The sequence below is a fragment of the Anopheles arabiensis genome, chromosome X (genome assembly GCF_016920715.1).
Source record: "Anopheles arabiensis isolate DONGOLA chromosome X, AaraD3, whole genome shotgun sequence".
In the NCBI taxonomy this organism is placed as follows: Eukaryota; Metazoa; Arthropoda; class Insecta; order Diptera; family Culicidae; genus Anopheles; species Anopheles arabiensis.
The window spans coordinates 22432273-22452500 of record NC_053519.1 but is presented as its reverse complement, the minus strand read 5'-3'; the positions used below and the strand labels follow the sequence as shown (position 1 = coordinate 22452500).

Genomic DNA, 20228 nt, shown 5'->3' with positions numbered 1-20228 from the left:
GAACTTAAACACACAAGTTTTATTGCTTCATTGCACAATCGTACACTTTTTGGGGTGATACATGTTGAGTAAATGAATTACCCGTTGTTAAAAAAATTGACTTTAACAAATATTGAAGTGGCCGCTTCTGTAGATGTGTGGTTTAACCCACCAAACTGACAGTTTTTTGGTTATTTTCGGTGCAAATGGATTTTTAGTACAGAAAATTGGTGGCGTTTTCGATATCTTGGTTATTTGGGGAGTTATACACCAATAGAAAAAGTTATCCACCAGTGGATGGAACATATTAACCGATCGGATAAATGTTATCGACTTTCGTTGGCGATCAGGCCCAATGGTAGAAAATACATATGCGTACGAAAAATGGAAGAAGCTGGACTTACTGTGCTGTTTTCAGATGGAAAGGTTTTAGTGAAACACGGGTCGCAACAATCGCATGTAGAAGCCGATGGGGGCTGTACGAATTGATGTTAGTGAAAATTAAGAATTTATCTTATTCGAGTCTCTATTCATGTGGGAAGGTTCCGAAATATTTAGAATTTTGGCATCGTCGTTTTGGTAATAGAAGTGCAAAAGGATTAGATCAGATTTTTCGAAACGAAATGGTGATTGGAAAGCAGCCAATTGGGCGGCAAGGTGACGAATAATTTATCTGTGAAGCTTGTATTGCAGGAAAACTCACTTGAAAGCAATTTGTGACAAGTGAAGATCGAAGATCCAACAGATTATTGGAGCTTGTTCATTCTGATATTTGTGACCCTAGCACTCTTGTCGGTTTTGATGGTGAAAAATACTTTATTACCTCCATAGATGATTGGAGCAAGTTCACAATGGTGTTTTTACTCAAGGCAAAGAGTGAATCTTTTGAAAAATTTCGTGACTTTGAAGCCACAGTTTCTGCTAAATTTGGATCAAAAATATCTCATTTGCGGTGTGATAACGGTACAGAATATACAGTATCAAATTTTTGATTTTTGCTAAGAAAAAGGAATACAAATCGAGTTTATAGTTCCTTATACGCCGGAACAAAACAGTGTTAGTGAGCGGAAAAACAGGACCCTCTTAGAAATGGCTTGTGCTATGATGAAGGACTCCAATGTGTAGAAAAGGCTTTGGGGGCCTGCAATCCAAACAGCCACTTACTTAACCAATAGATGTCCTGTGAAGGCTTTAGCTTCCAATTTGACACCATATGAAATTTGGAGCAAGGAAAAATGAAACGTTGACAAACTTAGAGTTTTTTTGTGTAAATTCACGTGCATGTTCCAAAGGAGGTAATTGCACTTCCAAGCCCAGTAATGGGCCGCAAGAAGCACATTATTGGCAAGAGGCGACCCGTTGTCCCTCTAAATGTGTTTCTAAACTTAGTGAATAATACTGAGAACTCATCAAAGACCGGAAGACAAGCCGATCAAAACTCTTTCGATATATAAGAAACGATCGATGATCAAGAGATCAATACAAGTAGAGAGGTCATAAGCCCAACGACAAAACTACCACCACCGATCGTTATCTCAAGCACAATCGTAAGCGACGTGCACAAAAAAAAATCGCAGCTGGTGTAGTGAAATACACCACCGCAGTTACAAACAACGGCACTCTGGTACGCACCACTACCAGTAATGATTTTACAGCGGTAGTAAACTACCTAAAAAAATCGAACGCAAACTTTCATACGTGCCATCTGGACGAAGAGAAAACAACAAAAATAGTTTTGCTGGGCCTTACCGATAAGCCAATCGAAGAGGTCACACAAATACTTAAAGAAAAAAATGGCACACCAGTGACGATAAAAAAACTGGGCATAAAAAAGAAGCAGTACAACGACCAAGCTGTGTACCTTTTACACTTTCAACGAGGCTCCGTGGATATGAAAGTGTTGCGTTCGATAACAGTATCTGAGCATCAAGTAGTGAAGTGGCGCTATTTTTCAAACAGCAATTCAATCATGCAGTGCAAGAACTGCCAACGCTTTGGACACGGAGCAGCTAATTGTTACCGTTCACCAATGTGCGTTAAATGTGCCGAACATCACGGTTCATCAAACTATGCGGTGGCTAAGAACTCAACGGATGGTGTTATACCTAATCACAAACTTTAATGTGCTAGTTCCTACGCCAAAACTTCGAGCAGTAACCAAAACGATTTATTTAATTCCGATCAAATAATCGGAATTGTTAAAGAAACTTTCTCATACTAGAGAAACTGTACAAATAAGGAGGATCAAATTAATTAGGATCAAGACCACTGTCTTCAAGATTGTTAAAAAATATCGCTTTCCATGATGGAAAGACAAACCGACGTTGTAATTTCGTACTGAAATGCTAATAGCATTACCAACAAAAAAGGGGATCTTATAATTTATCTAGCAAAATATAATATTGATATTGTGGTAGTGTGTGAAACATTTCTCAAACCTGGTCAAACATTTAAATCGCTAACTACAAATCATATCGATTAGACAGACTAATTGGAGCAAAGGGGGGTGTTATGGTGCTAATTAAAAGCCATATAGACCATGAAATACTTCCTTCTTATAATTTAAAAGTAATTGAAGCTATAGGTATTCAAATTAGTCCAAATAGCATTCCTATCTCGATTTTCGGAGCATACCATCCAGGAGCTAATACTTTTTTATTCAGGAGGGACGGCTTTGCCGTATTGCTCAGGTGCTAATACTGATACAGTAAAATTTATAAGCGACATTCAAGCTCTAACAAACATAAGAAATAGTTTCTTTGTTTGTGGAGGCCTAAATGCGCGCCATAGAATGTGGAACTGTCTGTCATCTAATCAAGCCGGTAATATCCTCTTTGATGAATAGCAAAAAAGGTCAATTTTCTATATTTCATCCAGACTCACCCACATACCATCCAATAAATACTAGCAATAATCCCTCCACAATCGACAATAATGTCCCACAAATTAAGAAAGCACACAGATAACAAAAATCGTAATATGGTTTCCAACCAGGACTGACAACTCATCAACTAGACAGGCTAAAGAGTGACATAGTTGCTGATAGGAATTTTAAAAAATCATCCGGATTAGTATTACTGTATTCAACAAAGGCGTTCGATACGATCTGGCATATTGCTTTAATTTATAAACTCATTCATTTTAAACTTCCAAAATTTATTATTCACACTATCCATAGTTTTAAAACATACAGAAGAAATGCGGTTCACATCTCTAACAAAACTTTTGAATCATACACTCCAATAGCAGGAGTTCCTCAAGGCAGTGTGCTTTCGCCTATTCTATTAAATATTTACATATCTGATATTCGTAAAATGAAAAACTGCAATCAATATTTGTATGCGGATGATGTTGCAATAGGAACACATGGTAAATAAAATAAAACAATAATTAATACTCTAAATTAAGCTCTTAAAATCTACTCAAATTAATGTAAAATGTGTCAACTGAAAATTAATGGAAAAAAATCTGAAGCTATATTTTTTACACTTTTCACTAGATTTAATAAAATTCCAAACAATCAACTCCAAATAGAAAATTCGGATATACCTAAGAAGAATAATATAAAGTATCTGGGCCTGTGACACTGGATAAAATTCTAACTTTCAAACAACACATACTAAACACCACCATGAAGAGTGAAAAACTATTCCGTTCAACCTACTGTTTCTTAAACAGGAAATCAAAACTCAACTTTAAAAACTAAATTATGCTCTATGTTCCTTTGATAAGACCAAGTATGACCTATGCCACTCCAGTCTAGATAAATTGCGCGAAAACACTCAAAAAAAGACTCCAAATAAATCAAAATAAATACCTCAAAACAATATTAAATGTTCCACCAAGGCAACTAAATGAGTCAGTTCACACAAGCTGTAATATGAGTACAATCGAACAATATTTAACTCAATTGAATTCCAGCTATATTTGCAGGAACTTATCGAACTCTATCAATCAACCTTGAACATGAATACAATAACATCTACCTTTCTCATACAATCCCAATCCAACCCACCTATTCCCTGTTACTGTCTAAAATTTGGAATTCTTATTATCAATGAAAAGTTACGATGAGCTTAAGCAAAAAAGATAATCTGCATAGTATTGGCACTATTCTTATTTAGGTTAATTCTAGGAAGTAGTTAGCAATTTTGTTTTTGCTTCAGGATTTGTTTTGCTCAGTCAAGTTTTCCCACTCCATTCTTCCAAATGCCTCTGAGGTAACTGAAACGTTTAAATCAACCAGCTTATTATAGCTTGTTTGTATGTGCGTGAATCTGGAGAAAATCAGCTTTTTTATTAATCTATGAGGACGATGTGCTTTTGATTGGACAAATGCAACAATTTTCACTTATAAAGCTTGCTTCAGATAGAATTGGAACATAGACAATTGCTTGTATCTCAGTTATTTGTAATAGAAATTAAGATCTGTTTTTATGCAAATGTGAATTCGAATATTCACAGTTTCGAAGGAATTCTCGAATTTTTCCTGTAACACGGCTCATTAGGCGGCGCACATCTTCTTCGTCCATCGTTTTAGCTATCTTATTCCACCAGGTCGTCATCTGATTGGTGTCTTTGACAACCTTTCGCTTTGCCTTGAGTCTCCTCTTCATGATTGCCCAGTGTTTCTCAATAGGGCGGAACTGGGGGCAGTTGGGTGGGTTAAGGTTTTTCGGAACAAACTGGACCCCTTTCTCTGCAAACCATTCTCCAACGACTTTACTGTAATGACAGCTTGCCAAATCTGGCCAACACATTACGCGATGGTCGTGGGATCGAATGAATGGCATAATTCGTTTTTGGAGACACTATTTTTGATATAGTTCCGACGTCATTGTCTTGTTTGTAAGGTAGACTTTCGTTTTTTCCACAGCTACAAATGTCCTCCCAAATCTTAAATTTTCTTGCAAATTTGTCGGCAAAAACTAATTTAAATTTGGCGAGAACATCCCCCCGACCCAGTGGCGTATTTAACAGTAAGCAAAGTAAGCAATTGCGGGGGGCCCCGTCAATGAGGGGCCCCGGAATCTTTAGTACATAATCCATAACAGTTGATAGAATATGGTACTGTATTAGCAAGGAGGGCGTGGGTTATGGACGTTGGGGCCCCGCGCTAGACGAACCATAAGCACCCCCCTCCCCCGGCAGCATCAAAATTTAAGTTAAAATGTTACATAATCAAAGACGGATGCCGAGTACCCCCGGTAATAATGTACAAAGGGGCCTCAACAACTCATACTGCTTAGGGCCCCCGAGACTGTAAACTCGCTACTGCCCCGACCCGTTGCCAAGTAAAATTTTTGACCTGGGATTTGCCCGAAGTCAGTCTTAACATAGGTTTCATCGTCCATCAGAAAACACCCGTCGAACTTGGTCAGCACCTCATCATATAGCTTCCGAGCACGAGTTTTGATCGAACTATTCTGTTTTATGGTGCGATTTGGCTGTTTGCTAGCTCGATACGACTTGATTCCTTCCCGGAGTCGAGTTCTCCTGACGGTACTATGAGCAGCACCGAATATTCTGGCCAAATCGCGGTCTGACAGATTAGGATTCCTCTTAATCGTCTTCAAAATATTACTACGCAGATTCCGGTCGACAGTTCCACTTCGATGATTGGCTTGAGGCTTCCGAATCGTCGTCAATGTTTCCTTATACCGTTTGATAACGCGCCATTCGGTATTTCTGGGAAATTTCAACTTTTTAGCTAGCCTAGATGCAGACCACAAAGGATTTTCCAAACAACTGTGCACATTTTTTTCCCTTCTTTCGGCTTCCATGTTGATTGTTCACTAATTACAGACGATTTGCGGAATGTCAAAAATACATACGTCAAGCTGACAAAATGCCCGACTCGTTGACGCTAAGAGCTACCAAATCCGTCCACCAGGAGCGCCACAATATGAGCAACAGTTTGTTCCAATTCTAAATGAAGCAAGCTTTACTTCTTTTAAATCTTAGTTTTTTCACAAACATATGGAATCGCAAATGCTTTTGACACCTGTTTAAGTTCATGTAAAGACTTTTTTGAAGGCCGGTCTCGTAGTACAGTCGTCAACTCGTACGACTTAACAACATGCCCGTCATGGGTTCAAGCCCCAAATAGACCGTGCCGCCATACGTAGGATTGACTATCCTGCTATGGGGGGAAATCAATTAGTCACTGAAAGCCAAACCCACAAGAGGTAAAGGCAGGCCTTGACCGACAACGGTTGTTGAGCCAAAGAAGAAGAAGAAGAAAGACTTTTTTGGACGACATACAAGACTATTCCCTGTTTCCAACCCTTCGGGTTGTGTCATGTCATTTGGTGCATTATCATACCCTTCTGATTTGCCACTGCTAAGATCGTTCGCAAAGTGTCAAGTCAAGTAGAGGGTGAATATGTTTCAAAATAATCAAAACCTTATCGTTTTTCATTTTCATTTTACGAATATCAGATATGTAAATATTTAATAGAATAGGCGAAAGCACACTGCCTTGAGGAACTCCTGCTATTGGAGTGTATGATTCAAAAGTTTTGTTAGAGATGTGAACCGCATTTCTTCTGTATGTTTTAAAACTATGGATAGTGTGAATAATAAATTTTGGAAGTTTAAAATGAATGAGTTTATAAATTAAAGCAATATGCCAGATCTAATCGAACGCCTTTGTTGAATACAGTAATACTAATCCGGATGATTTTTTTAAAATTCCTATCAGCAACTATGTCACTCTTTAGCCTGTCTAGTTGATGAGTTGTCAGTCCTGGTTGGAAACCATATTACGATTTTTGTTATCTGTGTGCTTTCTTAATTTGTGGGACATTATTGTCGATTGTGGAGGGATTATTGCTAGTATTTATTGGATGGTATGTGGGTGAGTCTGGATGAAATATAGAAAATTGACCTTTTTGCTATTCATCAAAGAGGATATTACCGGCTTGATTAGATGACAGACAGTTCCACATTCTATGGCGCGCATTTAGGCCTCCACAAACAAAGAAACTATTTCTTATGTTTGTTAGAGCTTGAATGTCGCTTATAAATTTTACTGTATCAGTATTAGCACCTGAGCAATACGGCAAAGCCGTCCCTCCTGAATAAAAAAGTATTAGCTCCTGGATGGTATGCTCCGAAAATCGAGATAGGAATGCTATTTGGACTAATTTGAATACCTATAGCTTCAATTACTTTTAAATTATAAGAAGGAAGTATTTCATGGTCTATATGGCTTTTAATTAGCACCATAACACCCCCCTATGCTCCAATTAGTCCGTCTAATCGATATGATTTGTAGTTAGCGATTTAAATGTTTGACCAGGTTTGAGAAATGTTTCACACACTACCACAATATCAATATTATATTTTGCTAGATAAATTATAAGATCCCCTTTTTTGTTGGTAATGCTATTAGCATTTCAGTACGAAATTACAACGTCGGTTTGTCTTTCCATCATGGAAAGCGATATTTTTTAACAATCTTGAAGACAGTGGTCTTGATCCTAATTAATTTGATCCTCCTTATTTGTACAGTTTCTCTAGTATGAGAAAGTTTCTTTAACAATTCCGATTATTTGATCGGAATTAAATAAATCGTTTTGGTTACTGCTCGAAGTTTTGGCGTAGGAACTAGCACATTAAAGTTTGTGATTAGGTATAACACCATCCGTTGAGTTCTTAGCCACCGCATAGTTTGATGAACCGTGATGTTCGGCACATTTAACGCACATTGGTGAACGGTAACAATTAGCTGCTCCGTGTCCAAAGCGTTGGCAGTTCTTGCACTGCATGATTGAATTGCTGTTTGAAAAATAGCGCCACTTCACTACTTGATGCTCAGATGCTGTTATCGAACGCAACACTTTCATATCCACGGAGCCTCGTTGAAAGTGTAAAAGGTACACAGCTTGGTCGTCGTACCGCTTCTTTTTTATGCTCATTTGTCCTTCAATATCAACCAGTGTCAACTTCGATTGAGAATTGTTTGCAAATGCTACTAGATGAAGAAGGCAATCGTGTGGATAAACTATATCGAAAACTTATTGAATGCTTAATGTTTGGAACTTTGACAACTAGGCCGAACTTGTGTGCAGCAGTGCATTATTTTAGGCAATTTAAAAGTTGTCCCACCATGGTACTTTGGACATCGGTTTACATTTCGAAAGTGATGAGAATCTTCCAGCTATCGAAGCATATCGAAGCACTGATTGGGGAAACAATGCGATCGATCGGCGTTCGCTGACTGGCTATGTTTTCAAAGTTTACGGTAGTACGGTGAGTTGGTCAGCAAAGAAACAAACAACAATTTTATAATCTTCAATAGAAGCAGAACTTATAGCATTGTGCAAGACGACATGCCAAGGCTTTAGGCTAATACGAATGCAGGAGGATCTTGACATCAAATTGGATATTCCTGCAGTGTACCATGAAGACCAACAATCGGCGATTCGAGTCATGGGCGAGGAAAAGGAATTCAGTTCAAACAAAAATAATTTTAAGTTGTCTTTGTACGTAAGATTCCCTTTTTTTAATATTTGTTCCACTAGTCGATAGACCCGTGGATTTTCCATAAAAGATTTACAAATTTAAAGACTTTTTAGCCATGTGCTTTAGAGGAATAAATAACATTTGCCGATTTTGTGGTGATGTCGTTTGATTTTATGATTTCATTCGGATGAAAAAAAAATGTATTTACAAAGATAAATTCATCTTACTTTCTTTTCAGGTAACCTTTCTTAAAGAAGACAACAAAATATTTGAATATATTAAAGGACGTAGCCCACCATATCGAAATTTTAGCATACCAGGAGCTGAAATTGATGTAAGTATTTAGCAAAATTAATTAACACAAGTTGAGAAAGCAAGCAAATGTCAACAAGTGATAAAAACTTATTAGGTTCGGATCAAACAAAGTGGCCTAAGAATATTTATTTTGCTAGTGATTTCTACAGTTATTGGAAGCAAAGTGGAGAGAGCATAACGCATAACGTCTCGGATAACGTAGATATTTTTTTCAGCATACTCTTTATTTTTTCCCACATATACTTTTATTCTTTTCCCACATACACCTTTTTTAATACTTTTCGAATGAATTATGTTGTCCATTTAATTTTATTTTTTAATTTTATTAATTTATTCAATTATTTTTTTAATCGTTCGCAAAAATTGCAAATTTTATTCTTCCTTCCCCCTAGTATAACAAACTGCAACGTTAGAAGAAACTCCTACTCAAAAATACGTAACAGTATCACAGTGTGCAAAATGTTATTCCATCGATCTGATATTTTATTTCCATCATAATAATTTTAAATTTCTTCAGCATGATTTTCAACAGTTGATCCAGAAAATTGAAATTCGATGGGATATAGGGGTATCATATCAAATTCCCCCGAAATTTGGCAGAAATGATCGCATTGGGTTTTGGCGTTATTGCTTGCCTCTGCACAACCAGTGGCCACGGTTTCTGCCTTATATGTTTGTTCGTGTTACTCAGGTACTTTTTCACTGTTTGGTCTGGTGTATCCAAACTAGTGATGAGAATAGTTCCGAAAATTGAGGAACGGAACGAACCTGCCAATCTGGAGAAAAAGAACGGAACGTGGAACGCAGGTTCAAGGGAACGCAGGATGACCTGCCATGGTTACGCTTTTTTCAGTTGCCCACTTTATATATGGTTAACTTGAAAGTATTCATTGAATATTGTGTATTATATTTTTTGTGCAGTAATCACTTAGTTTCAATTAAAACAAAGCTAAATAATAGTTTACTGAATGTGTAAAACTATTCTTCTACTAAAATATAAACGCTTAACTTAAGTAGCCCGCTATACAATTCCTTTTTCATTAAAAGGTTAAGGCATTTTGTTGTTTTTGTTTTTACTAAAATTAATCATTATTCCCTTTTATACTTCTAAATAAAGAAGTAAATTAGAAATTTGTTGCAACGCATATGAAATTTTGATGCCAAATCAAATAGCTTACAAGATTACACTACTCTGATTGAATTAATATTTCTTAATAGAAGCAGGTAGCATCGAATAACATTGGTTTATATTAAATACATACACTGTTTAGTTGTTTCCGTAGGGTTGACATTATACTGTACGGCGAACTACCGGTGTGAAAATTTCCGGTAGAGCACTTTAATTGTCCATAAGAATAGCGCTGTTTTACGGGGCGATAAACGGCGTTAAAGAAATTATTGCGGAAGGCTAAACGTGTCATGCACCCTCAATATTTAGTTGCACAAAGAAGATCTCAGGTAAAAATTCAAACGAGTTCATTGGAGATGCATGCGCAACGAAGCAGCTTAGCACCAGACACATAGCAATTCATTACCTACCACAATGCAGTGCAAATAACGCACCTATACTGATAAAATCCATATGGCAAAAAAGAAACATTTCATTCATTGCGCTTACCGCTAGTGCAGGATTGTCTCTTTAAATTTTGGCGATTAGCTTCCCACCCACAAATCTCATTCCTTCTCTGGCTTCACGGCTGTAGGTGTGTAGTTATCTCTTTGACTGAGAGAGTATGGCTTGCGCTGTTATCACTCATATAGACAGATTGTGTGTGTGTGTGTGTGTGTGTGTTCATACTAGAAAGAAGCAAAAGAAAAGAGAACGCCGTTCTTTACCGGAACGAAAAGAACGCTGAGAGAAACAGGTTCAGACTTTACCTGTTTTCTTTGTACGTACCAAATCGGCCCATCGTATGAATGAGAGCAGATGATCGATGCATGTCGATGCATGCACTGCATGTGCGTCTGTACTAGTGATGGGTAAATTCAACGAAAATCCGGAATCGCTTCCGAATGACTCCGCCAAAATTGGAAGCGGTTCCGGAAGGTAGGTGCAAAACTCCGACCTCGGAGCCGTCTGGAGCCGTTCGGAGCCGTTCGGAACCGTCCGGAGCCGTCCGGAGCCGCTAGTCGGCAGCCGGAGCCGTCGGAGCAGTCGGAGCCGTCCGGAGCCGTCCGGAGCCGCTAGTCGGCAGCCGGAGCCGTCGGAGCCGTTGGAGCCATTGGAGCCGTTGGAGCCGTTGGAGCCGTCGGAGCCGTACGGAGCCGTCCGGAGCCGCTAGTCGGCAGCCGGAGCCGTCCGGAACCGGTGGAGCCGTCGGAGCCGTTGGAGCCGTTGGAGCCGTCCGGAGCCGTCGGAGCCGTCGGAGTAGTTGTAATGGTCGGAAGCATTCTCAAGCGCTTTAATTTCCCGATATTAGTGATAATTTTATTGTAAAAAACAGCTTACGAGTAAAAAAAGAGAGTAAAAACAACTTCAGAGCAATCAATGCAGAAGACTCTTATTTTACTCGTAAGCTGTTTTTTAAAATGAAATCATCGCTGATATCGGGAAATTAAAGCGCTTCAGAAGACTTCCGACTATTACAACGACTCCGACGGCTCGAACTGGCTCCGTCGGCTTCGACGGCCCCGACGGCCCCAACGTCTCCAAGCGGTTCCGTTGGCTCCAACGACTACGACGGCTCCGACCGGCTCCGGACGGCTCCGTCGGCTCTGTCGGCTCCGGACGGCTCCAACCGGCTCCGTCGGCTCCAACTGCTACGACGGCTCCGACCGGTTCCAGCTGCCGACTAGCGGCTCCGACGGCTCCAACGGCTCCGACGGCTCCGGACGGCTCCGACGGCTCCAACGATTCCGGACAGCTCCAACGGCTCCAACGGCTTCAACGGCCCCGACGGCTCCGGACGGCTCCGACGGCTCCGACGGCTCCAGCTGCCGACTAGCGGCTCCGGACGGCTCCGGACGGCTCCGACGGCTCCGGACGGCTCCGGACGGCTCCGACGGCTCCGACGCCTCCAACGATTCCGGACAGCTCGAACGGCTCCAACGGCTCCGACGGCTCCAGCTGCCGACTAGCGGCTCCGGACGGCTCCGGACGGCTCCGGACGGCTCCGACGGCTCCGGACGGCTCCGGACGGCTCCGACGGCTCCGGGCGGAATCGACGATTTGAATTTTTCGGAATCGGAGCCGGAGTAGTAATGCTCGGAAGCGATTCCGAGCCGTGGGTGCGATTCCGGTTACCCATCACTAGTCTGTACTAGGCATGGGACAATTGTGCGAGACCTATGCCGCACACTCAGTTCATTATAGTGTGCGGTTGATCGCCGCACGCGAAAAAGTGAACGGGTAGGTCTTCCGCACGCATACAGAACTAACTGAAATGTGCTCTGAAAGAGATGCAAGATAACTGTCGGTGTCATAGACTGAACGAAAAAAAAAAAACATTCGTTTTGGGTCGGCAGAATTTGTCACACACAACGACACAAGAAGATCGATCGCACTTTGCGCGAGAAAGAATGCACATATTGCTAGCGTGGTCAGATTGATCAATCGCACACAGCCGCACAAAAAGAACTCCTGCCGCACACTGACCCCATTCTGAGTGAGAAAGAACACTCATAGCCGATGGGTCATTCGCAAACAGCCGCACGCGTGTTCAGTTGGGTCAGTCGCACACTACCGCACAAAAAGAACTCTTGTCGCACACTGCCGCACGCGCGTTCTGTTAGTTCGGTCGCTCACTGCTGCACGCGTATTCAGTGGGGTCAGTCGCACACTACCGCACGAAAAGAGCTCTTGTCGCACACTGCCGCACGCGCGTTCAGTTAGTTCAGTCGCTCACTGCCGCACTCGTATTCAGTGGGGTCAGTCGCACACTACCGCACGAAAAGAGCTCTTGTCGCACACTGCCGCACGCGCGTTCAGTTAGTTCAGTCGCTCACTGCCGCACTCGTATTCAGTGGGGTCAGTCGCACACTACCGCACGAAAAGAGCTCTTGTCGCACACTGCCGCACGCGCGTTCAGTTAGTTCAGTCGCTCACTGCCGCACTCGTATTCAGTGGGGTCAGTCGCACACTACCGCACAAAAAGAACTCTTGTCGCACACTGCCGCACGCGCGTTCAGTTAGTTCAGTCGCACAAAAAGAACTCGTTAAGCGCACAGCAACATAAAAAAGAAAGCTTGTAGATTTTACTCATTTAGATTAGCTTTCGTTACAAATCAACTTAAGTATATACAGTTTGTTCTCGAGCTACGTTTTCTAAGTTCTTGTGTGCAATTAGTATAATTGGCTCAAAGGATTCTCAAATGCAAGATAAATTACTGTTTTACCAAAAATTGTAGAGCCTCTTAAAAACCAGAAATTTTCAAATTTTCTGCATGAATTGTGATACATAAATGGTTTAATGTAAAAACCTAGTTACCTAGTTATGTATGAACCGCGTATCTCGGACTGACGGTATTTATAATTAAAAATGCAGCCTTAAAAGCAAAAACTTTTTGTTCTTGCATTAAAATCTCGATAAAATTAAACATAATATTTTAAAAAATGGTACTTAGCTACAATTGAGCGACTGACCTACCGCACGCGTTCAGTTCATCATACTGAACGAACTACATCGCACGCGTTCACTGAAAAGAATCAAATTGCCCAAGCCTAGTCTGTACACACTGTTCACTTCACACTTCATCAAAACACACCGGCGCACGAAATGCGCATCAACGCACAAACACTGCGCGCGGAACTTAGAACAAAACGCGCGCAACCATCTCCGGCAAAGCGTCGCGCTGTATTGGTGGTTTTGTACGCGTAGGAGGGGGGGGACATACGGAGCGATGGTTCGATACTGTAGTGTAAGCGAGACAACACGATGTGACGAGCAGATGCAAGTTGTTGAGCTCGCTGAAAGAAGACACACACATTCACAGACGGCTGATCAAAGCACGGTATTTGTATTGGTGTTAGTGAAGCGCGCGTGTAAAACAGAATGCAACTCTCATCGCAGCGCGTTTCTCCGTGCTTCCTCAAGCTTCCTCATACCCCTCGGCCTGAATCACTCAACATTTGGGGTCTCATTGTTTGCGTGGAGTAGCTCGAGTAAGTTCTCAGGTAAGGTGAGCTCCTGAATTACCAGAGAGCGAACATGCGATAAGTACCCCACTCAACAATCTCAGAGAGAGTTTGTATGGAAATCGCCACAGCTTCTTCTCTGCTTGAATTCTGCTTGTTGGTATAAGCAGAACTCAGAGAAGAAGCTTAAAATGAACCGGCGCTCAGTGACGTCACGGATCGCACTGAATCCCATCCAAAGAATTTTATGTTCCAACCTGCTCGAGTCATCGCGACCACACCCGATGTCAAAATTAAATTAAAACGAATTTTTTTCTGTTTACTTTTTATTGAAAGATAGCCGCGTCGCTTTTGTGAACGTTATAAAATTCAGAATTGCAGAAAACTTTTGCGAAAAAACTGCTTGTGTTTACTGATAACCTGTAAGTATATAAATAAAGGATCAAAATGCGTAAAATTTAGATCGAAGTACAACTGATAAACCTTCTCTTTTCAGCTGTATTTGAAGCTACTGAATTGTTATTTGAAGAACGTCAGCTGTTGTTCTGTACTGGTTGTTCGAGATTCGTCGTATATTCTTCGCTTTTGTAACCTGTACGATCAACTAAAACACATTTTATATCAATAAAATAACCCCATAACTTTCATCTAAACGAAATGTGGAATATACTTATATTATCATTGCAGGTTACGATGAACGCTTCGAGTGTGGCAGCTGCCGGGTGTGGATGCGAGCAGGAATGTTACTGCAGAAGCCTGGCTGTTGAAAATAACAGGAAAATACATATATTGACGAATCTAACAACAGATTTACATATGAAATTAGATGAACTTTTAGCAATGCAACGTCAACATCCAATTCAGCCTTTGGATACTGTTGCAGTGATAGTGCAAGGGGATCAAACAGATGGGTTTGTCTTTGCCAAAATTAGTGACAAAAACGAGCTAGCCAAATTTGAGGCGGATTTGATGCTGACGGAGCGTTTTTCTTTTATCAAAACGTGGCTCCTTAAAAAACTTAAGTCCGTAGGAAGCATACCAAGGATGCATGAAGCCCTGTACATAATTTTTAATAGAGTTTTTTTTAATGAAGTGCTCGTGGAGTGGACTAGGAGTAGGACGTAAAAAACAAAAGTAGAATTTAGGACAAATGTAAATATATTACGATTATTAAAGGAAATTGGAAATATTCAGGACATAGCAGAATTAGAAAAAAAAAAATTAGCAAGAAGCTCCGTAACGCTGGTTCTGTTGCCCAAAGAACCGGGGTCATTAAAAGCGTTAGTTGAGGGAAGTTTACGAAAAAGAAGAAAGAGGAAAAAAATCTGAATCTTTGTAAATATTTTAAATAATATGAATTTTAGATTTAGTAGTTTTAATATCAATTTTAGTTATTTGTCTTCTTTGAAAACATATTTTGACATAACATACATATTTTGTGAATGAAATAATTTTATGAATTAGTATAAGTAAGTTGCTAATGTTTTCATTATTGTGGAAGTTGAATAAATTGGAAAATCACTAGTTTTATAAAAAAAAGTCTTACATGCTCTTTTTGTGACTTTTATGGAATAAGGAATGTTGAAACGTAATAAAAGCTTCACATTAAAAGTCATATTTCCGCTTCCGAAAACACGAAACTGTTAACGAACTGCCAGAGTCGCAAATAAAAGTATAATTTACTAGAGTACTATACTATAACAATTTAGTTTAACATTATTTCCAGAAGTGGAAATTAATAAAGTTTTTGCTTCGTCTTCTTCTTCTTTGGCTCAACAACCGTTGCCGGTCAAGGCCTGCCTGTACCACTCTGTGGGCTTGGCTTTCAGTGACTAATTGATTTCCCCCCATAGCAGGATAGTCAGTCCTACGTATGGCGGTACGGTCTATTTGGGACTTGAACCCATCCATGACGGGCATGTTGTTAAGTCGTACGAGTTGACGACTGTACTACGAGACCGGCGTAAAGTTTATGCTTACTACCTAAATTATCAGTTTTTACTACCATTACATAATATATAATTAATTGCTACTTTTTCTCAGAATTTGACACCGTTATTGTCCAGTCTATTGAGTTGATTTAGCGAAGACGTGTTACCACAAAAGGCAAGGCCATTTTCTTCTACAGGAATCCAACCATATATGACTCAAACAGCCTAAAAATATATAAAACATATTTGCATTAGAGTGTGTTGGGGACTGAGCTGCCCCAACGTGGGAAGAGAAGAAAACAGTGGAGGGTTGTAAGGCCTCCACCTCGCGGAGAACAACCGGTGAAAAAAGAGCTGAAGCCCACTAGCTTCAGCCTGGAGGAAGACCGATTTTCTTTCTGCCTAACACGAGGAATTGATACACTCAGAGTACCAAAACAGGATTGGTTGTGTTTATTTGCTCGTCTGTCTGCTTCGCAAGTTCTAAACCAACAACAACGCTCTCCGCGTTGGCTCGCGCTTTTAACACTTTAAGCGCCGTGTCATATAAATTCGCATGACGGTTTTGCTCACCGTTCAGCTTTGCATCTGGCGCTCTGTGATTCTCTTGAGAACGAATGAGGTAGGAAAGAGGGAACGAGAACGACATGTGCTACGCCGCTTATCGCAATGAAACAAAAGAGTGATAACAATGGCACGAGAAACTGTCGCTCTCATCGCTCTCTTGCCATGCGCTACGTGCTCACTCAAAAACTGTGACGTCAGGCCGGCGGTCAAAGTGTTAACCGTTCGCTCATGGGAGAGAATCGTAAGAATTCAAATGTGTGGGTGTGAGAGAATTAATTCGATCGCGCACGAGAATAATGCAAAAACGTTAACGTTAAGAATTCTAGAACTTCTCTCTCTTTCTTCTGCTGCGTGTTTCACACGCGCTGCAACTGGTTCACTGTCGGAGCGAACCGTTTTGGCGCGAACAGAGTGTGTTTCGTGGTCTCCAAAGTGTACTTGCCTGACGATGTAATTGTTTATGTGGTATACGTCCGAGAACATCATGAAATAGAAAGCACTAGCAAAAAAAACCTCCCATTGTGGTGAACTGGACGATCATGTTCTTTAGGCCCAACAATTCGGTTATTTTAGTGCTTGTTTTCGTGGCAGTTGCGTGATGGCGTGTTTGTATAGTACGATGAACTATCATGTTTTCAGCCAAATATTTGTGCACTATCTATTTTTGTTCAGCTAGCCTAACGAGCTTAGCATGTCAATGGCAGTCGCAAAGCAGCTGCAGAGCAATAGAATGGAGTACGCGTGGTAAAATGTGGATTGCGCTCAAAAGCGTTCCGAATCTTGCTGATGAACATGATTCAACCGCAGCGCCACACCCATTCAATACAACCGTAGTTTGGGATCCATTTGTGTGGGATCCATCTCCGCTTCGCGAAGCAACATGAAGCCTTGTGCGTACGATACATACGTACGATTGTGCGTGTGTGTGTGTGTGTTTTTTTTTTTTTCGATCACGGACAGGTTTCATTGTTCTTATTGGTTTACACATTATATCCCCTGTCCTCGCCCACTCCCTTCCCTCTTGCCCAGGGAGGGGTCTATGAGGGAGGGCTTTTACTGCTCCTCGGAGCCTCGCTTTCCCGTGCGCCAGGCACCTAACACATATTTATTTCCCCCCTTCTTTTTTCCCTTTCATATTCGTTTTGTTCTCCCTGCCGCTCAGGATGCGGAGATCGTCCTTTTGACCATACTTTGGTCCTCCCTTGATCCTCCACAGACCACCAACATCATCTAGCGTGATGCCACGTCTGCCTCAGTCGCTGCAGTCTCTTCTGCACCGTTCATGCCTTGTCGAGACGCCTCGATAAATGTTCCATCCTCCTGCGAGATTACTCCACCGACACTGTGGCCGGATATTCGCCGACGCTCTTCAACTACCAGTAGCTGCCTGCGATAGCGCTCCTCAAGAGATCGGACTTCTGCCCGCCTCCCTACCGCTCTGGGTGGAGATGATGGTGTTGGGTGGCGTCTACCCCGTTGCTCTTCCCTGGTGTTCCTCGAACGTGACGTCTCCGTGTTTCCGTGACTGCCAGGATCCCACGTCCGGGATTACGCGGTGTGCCCACCTGACGTATCTGCTGGCTCTTTCGTTGGCGGCGTCTGCGTCCCACGTTGCTTGCCACTCTTCCATGGACCGCTGGCGCTCCTCCCTCCGTATTGCTCTGTTTAAACCTGTTCCACGGCGACTGTGCACTCGGGTGTCCTCCTTGATTGCCAGGCAGATCGGCAAGAGACCCGCAAGCAACACTGCAGTCTCGTAGAACCGTTCGGAACGTTCTGGCCAAGCCAATTGCCGACTTACGTTGCACCCGACGAAGTAATCTGCAGCACTCTTGATTGCCAATCGCTCCGTGCCATACAGGTGCTGCGTAGCGCATGGTCGAGTCGGCCACATTTGCCAGCAAGCGAGACTTCGACGTCCTTGGCCCATGGAGGTTTGGCATGAGTCGATTGACGGCGTGCACAATCCACGTGGCCTTCAGAGTTATCTCCTTAACATGGGGTACCCATGATAGGTGGTCATGTACACGCACCCCCAAGTATTTAATGGAGCGCGAGAACGGCACGTTCACTCCGCCGACAGTGATAGAAACTTCCTCTGGAGGCTGCTTGAGGCTGGAGATCACCGTCATCTCCGTCTTAGAATAAGCCAGTTCCAAGCGGTGCTCGAGAAGCCACTGTTCCACTGCTGCCACTGCTTCCTCCGCTGCTGCTGCTGCAGGTGTCGGAGTTGTGCCTGGGACTAATAGCACCAGGTCATCAGCATAGCCAATGATCTCTGCCCCCGGCGGCAGCCCAACTCCGAAAACCCCGTCATACATCATATGTATGCAGGGCCCAGTATGGACCCCTGTGGAACTCCTGCGCTGATGTGACGTTCGACAGGGCCTTCGCTAGTGTCAAACAGCAGCTTGCGTCCTTCAAAGTAGGCTCCTATGATCTTCATCAGGTATGACGGGACATTCTTACTTTGCAGCGCGTCGGCGATTGCCTGCCAGTTGGCAGTGTTGAACGCATTGCGGATGTCCAGTGCCACCACCATCAGGCAGCGTTTATCGCGAGTGTTCGTGCGGCGGAACAACCTGGCCGCTGTGCCCGCGTCAACAACACGCTGGATTGCGCTGATGGTAGAACGTCCTCGGCGGAATCCATACTGGGCATCAGACAGCTGCGGTGAGTCTTGTTGCTCGATGTGACGATTCAGGCGATTGAGGATGAGCCGCTCTAGTACCTTTCCAAGTGCGTCAAGCATGCACAGCGGTCGATACGAGCTGCTCTCTCCGGGGGGTTTGCCAGGCTTCGGGAGTAGTACCAGTCGCTGTCTTTTCCACTGCGGCGGGAAGGTGCCGCGCGAGAGACAGTCCTGGTACAGGCGGCAAAACTCCTCCGTGTATTCCTCTATCGCCACTTTCACCGCAGCGTTCGGGATCCTGTCCAAACCTGGGGCCTTCCTCGTTACCATCCCGGCAGCGATAGATAGTAGTTCTTCCGGTTCTACTCTGCTGTCTAATGGGACGGTCGTTGGAGCATCTGAAGAGAAAGGCCATGATACGGGTGGGTGCGTGGGGAACAGGTCAGAGACCCAGGGCTACCCCGCAGTCGGGACATCACTACCCTATAACCGGTTCCAAAATCGTTGGTCTCGGCAATGTCTATCAGCTCCTGGAACTGTTGGCGCTTGCTGGTACGGATGGCCTTCTCGAGCAGACTTTTCGCTGTACGGTGGGCTGCTACCGCCATGCTCCTCTCCTCCAAATCGTGAGACAGTTGTACTCTCTCTCGTGCGGCAAGGCAATCATCACGTAGGCGCTTGATCTCTGGGGTCCACCAATACATGTCGTGATATGGGCTCTTGTGCAGCCCAGAGATCCGTTGCATAGTTTCACTGCAGGCGTCGACAAGTGCCTCGATCATGCCAATATGGCTCACCGCTCTCTCCCGGAAGTTGTTGGCGCGTAGTGCTACTCGAAATGACTGTCGGTTGAATTGGGTCGTTTTCCATCGCCTACTATCGCAACGGTCATGCTGTCGGCCTGCTGGATTCTTGCGTATCGATCTTTGTGATCGGTGCGATAGGTGCTGTTGCGCCTCGGCCGGGTTCTCTTCTGGTCTTTTGACCTCGAACGCTATTAATTCATGATCCGACCTCGAGAAGGGGATCACTGACCAGGTGTCGGGGCGAACAATCTCCCGACTCGCAAACGATACATCAATGACACTACTAGCCGCGAAACCTCGTCCGATGAAGGTTGGTTTGCGACCTTGATTGAGGATCGAGAGTCCCAGTATTTCCACAGTAGCTCGATTTGCAGTAGCTCGATCCCACGCTGCCCGTTTCTCCCGCTGCCCCACTCTTCGTGCCAGGCATTGAAGTCCCCTGCAACTACGACACG

General features: G+C 42.9%; 1 protein-coding gene and 1 long non-coding RNA gene across 2 annotated transcripts in view; both read left to right on the top strand.

Annotated features, from left to right (window-relative positions):
• Window positions 1–20228, top strand: part of LOC120906732 — a 187879-nt gene that overhangs the window by 68779 nt on the left and 98872 nt on the right. Inside the window, exon 5 of the mRNA XM_040318633.1 lies at window positions 8687–8782. Within this exon, the coding sequence (XP_040174567.1) occupies window positions 8687–8782 (96 nt within the window). The remainder of the gene's footprint in view (window positions 1–8686; window positions 8783–20228) is intronic.
• On the top strand, window positions 13782–15253 carry LOC120906733. The gene is made up of 3 exons (XR_005740148.1): window positions 13782–14259; window positions 14334–14431; window positions 14525–15253. It is a non-coding gene; the product is annotated as an uncharacterized LOC120906733 (long non-coding RNA).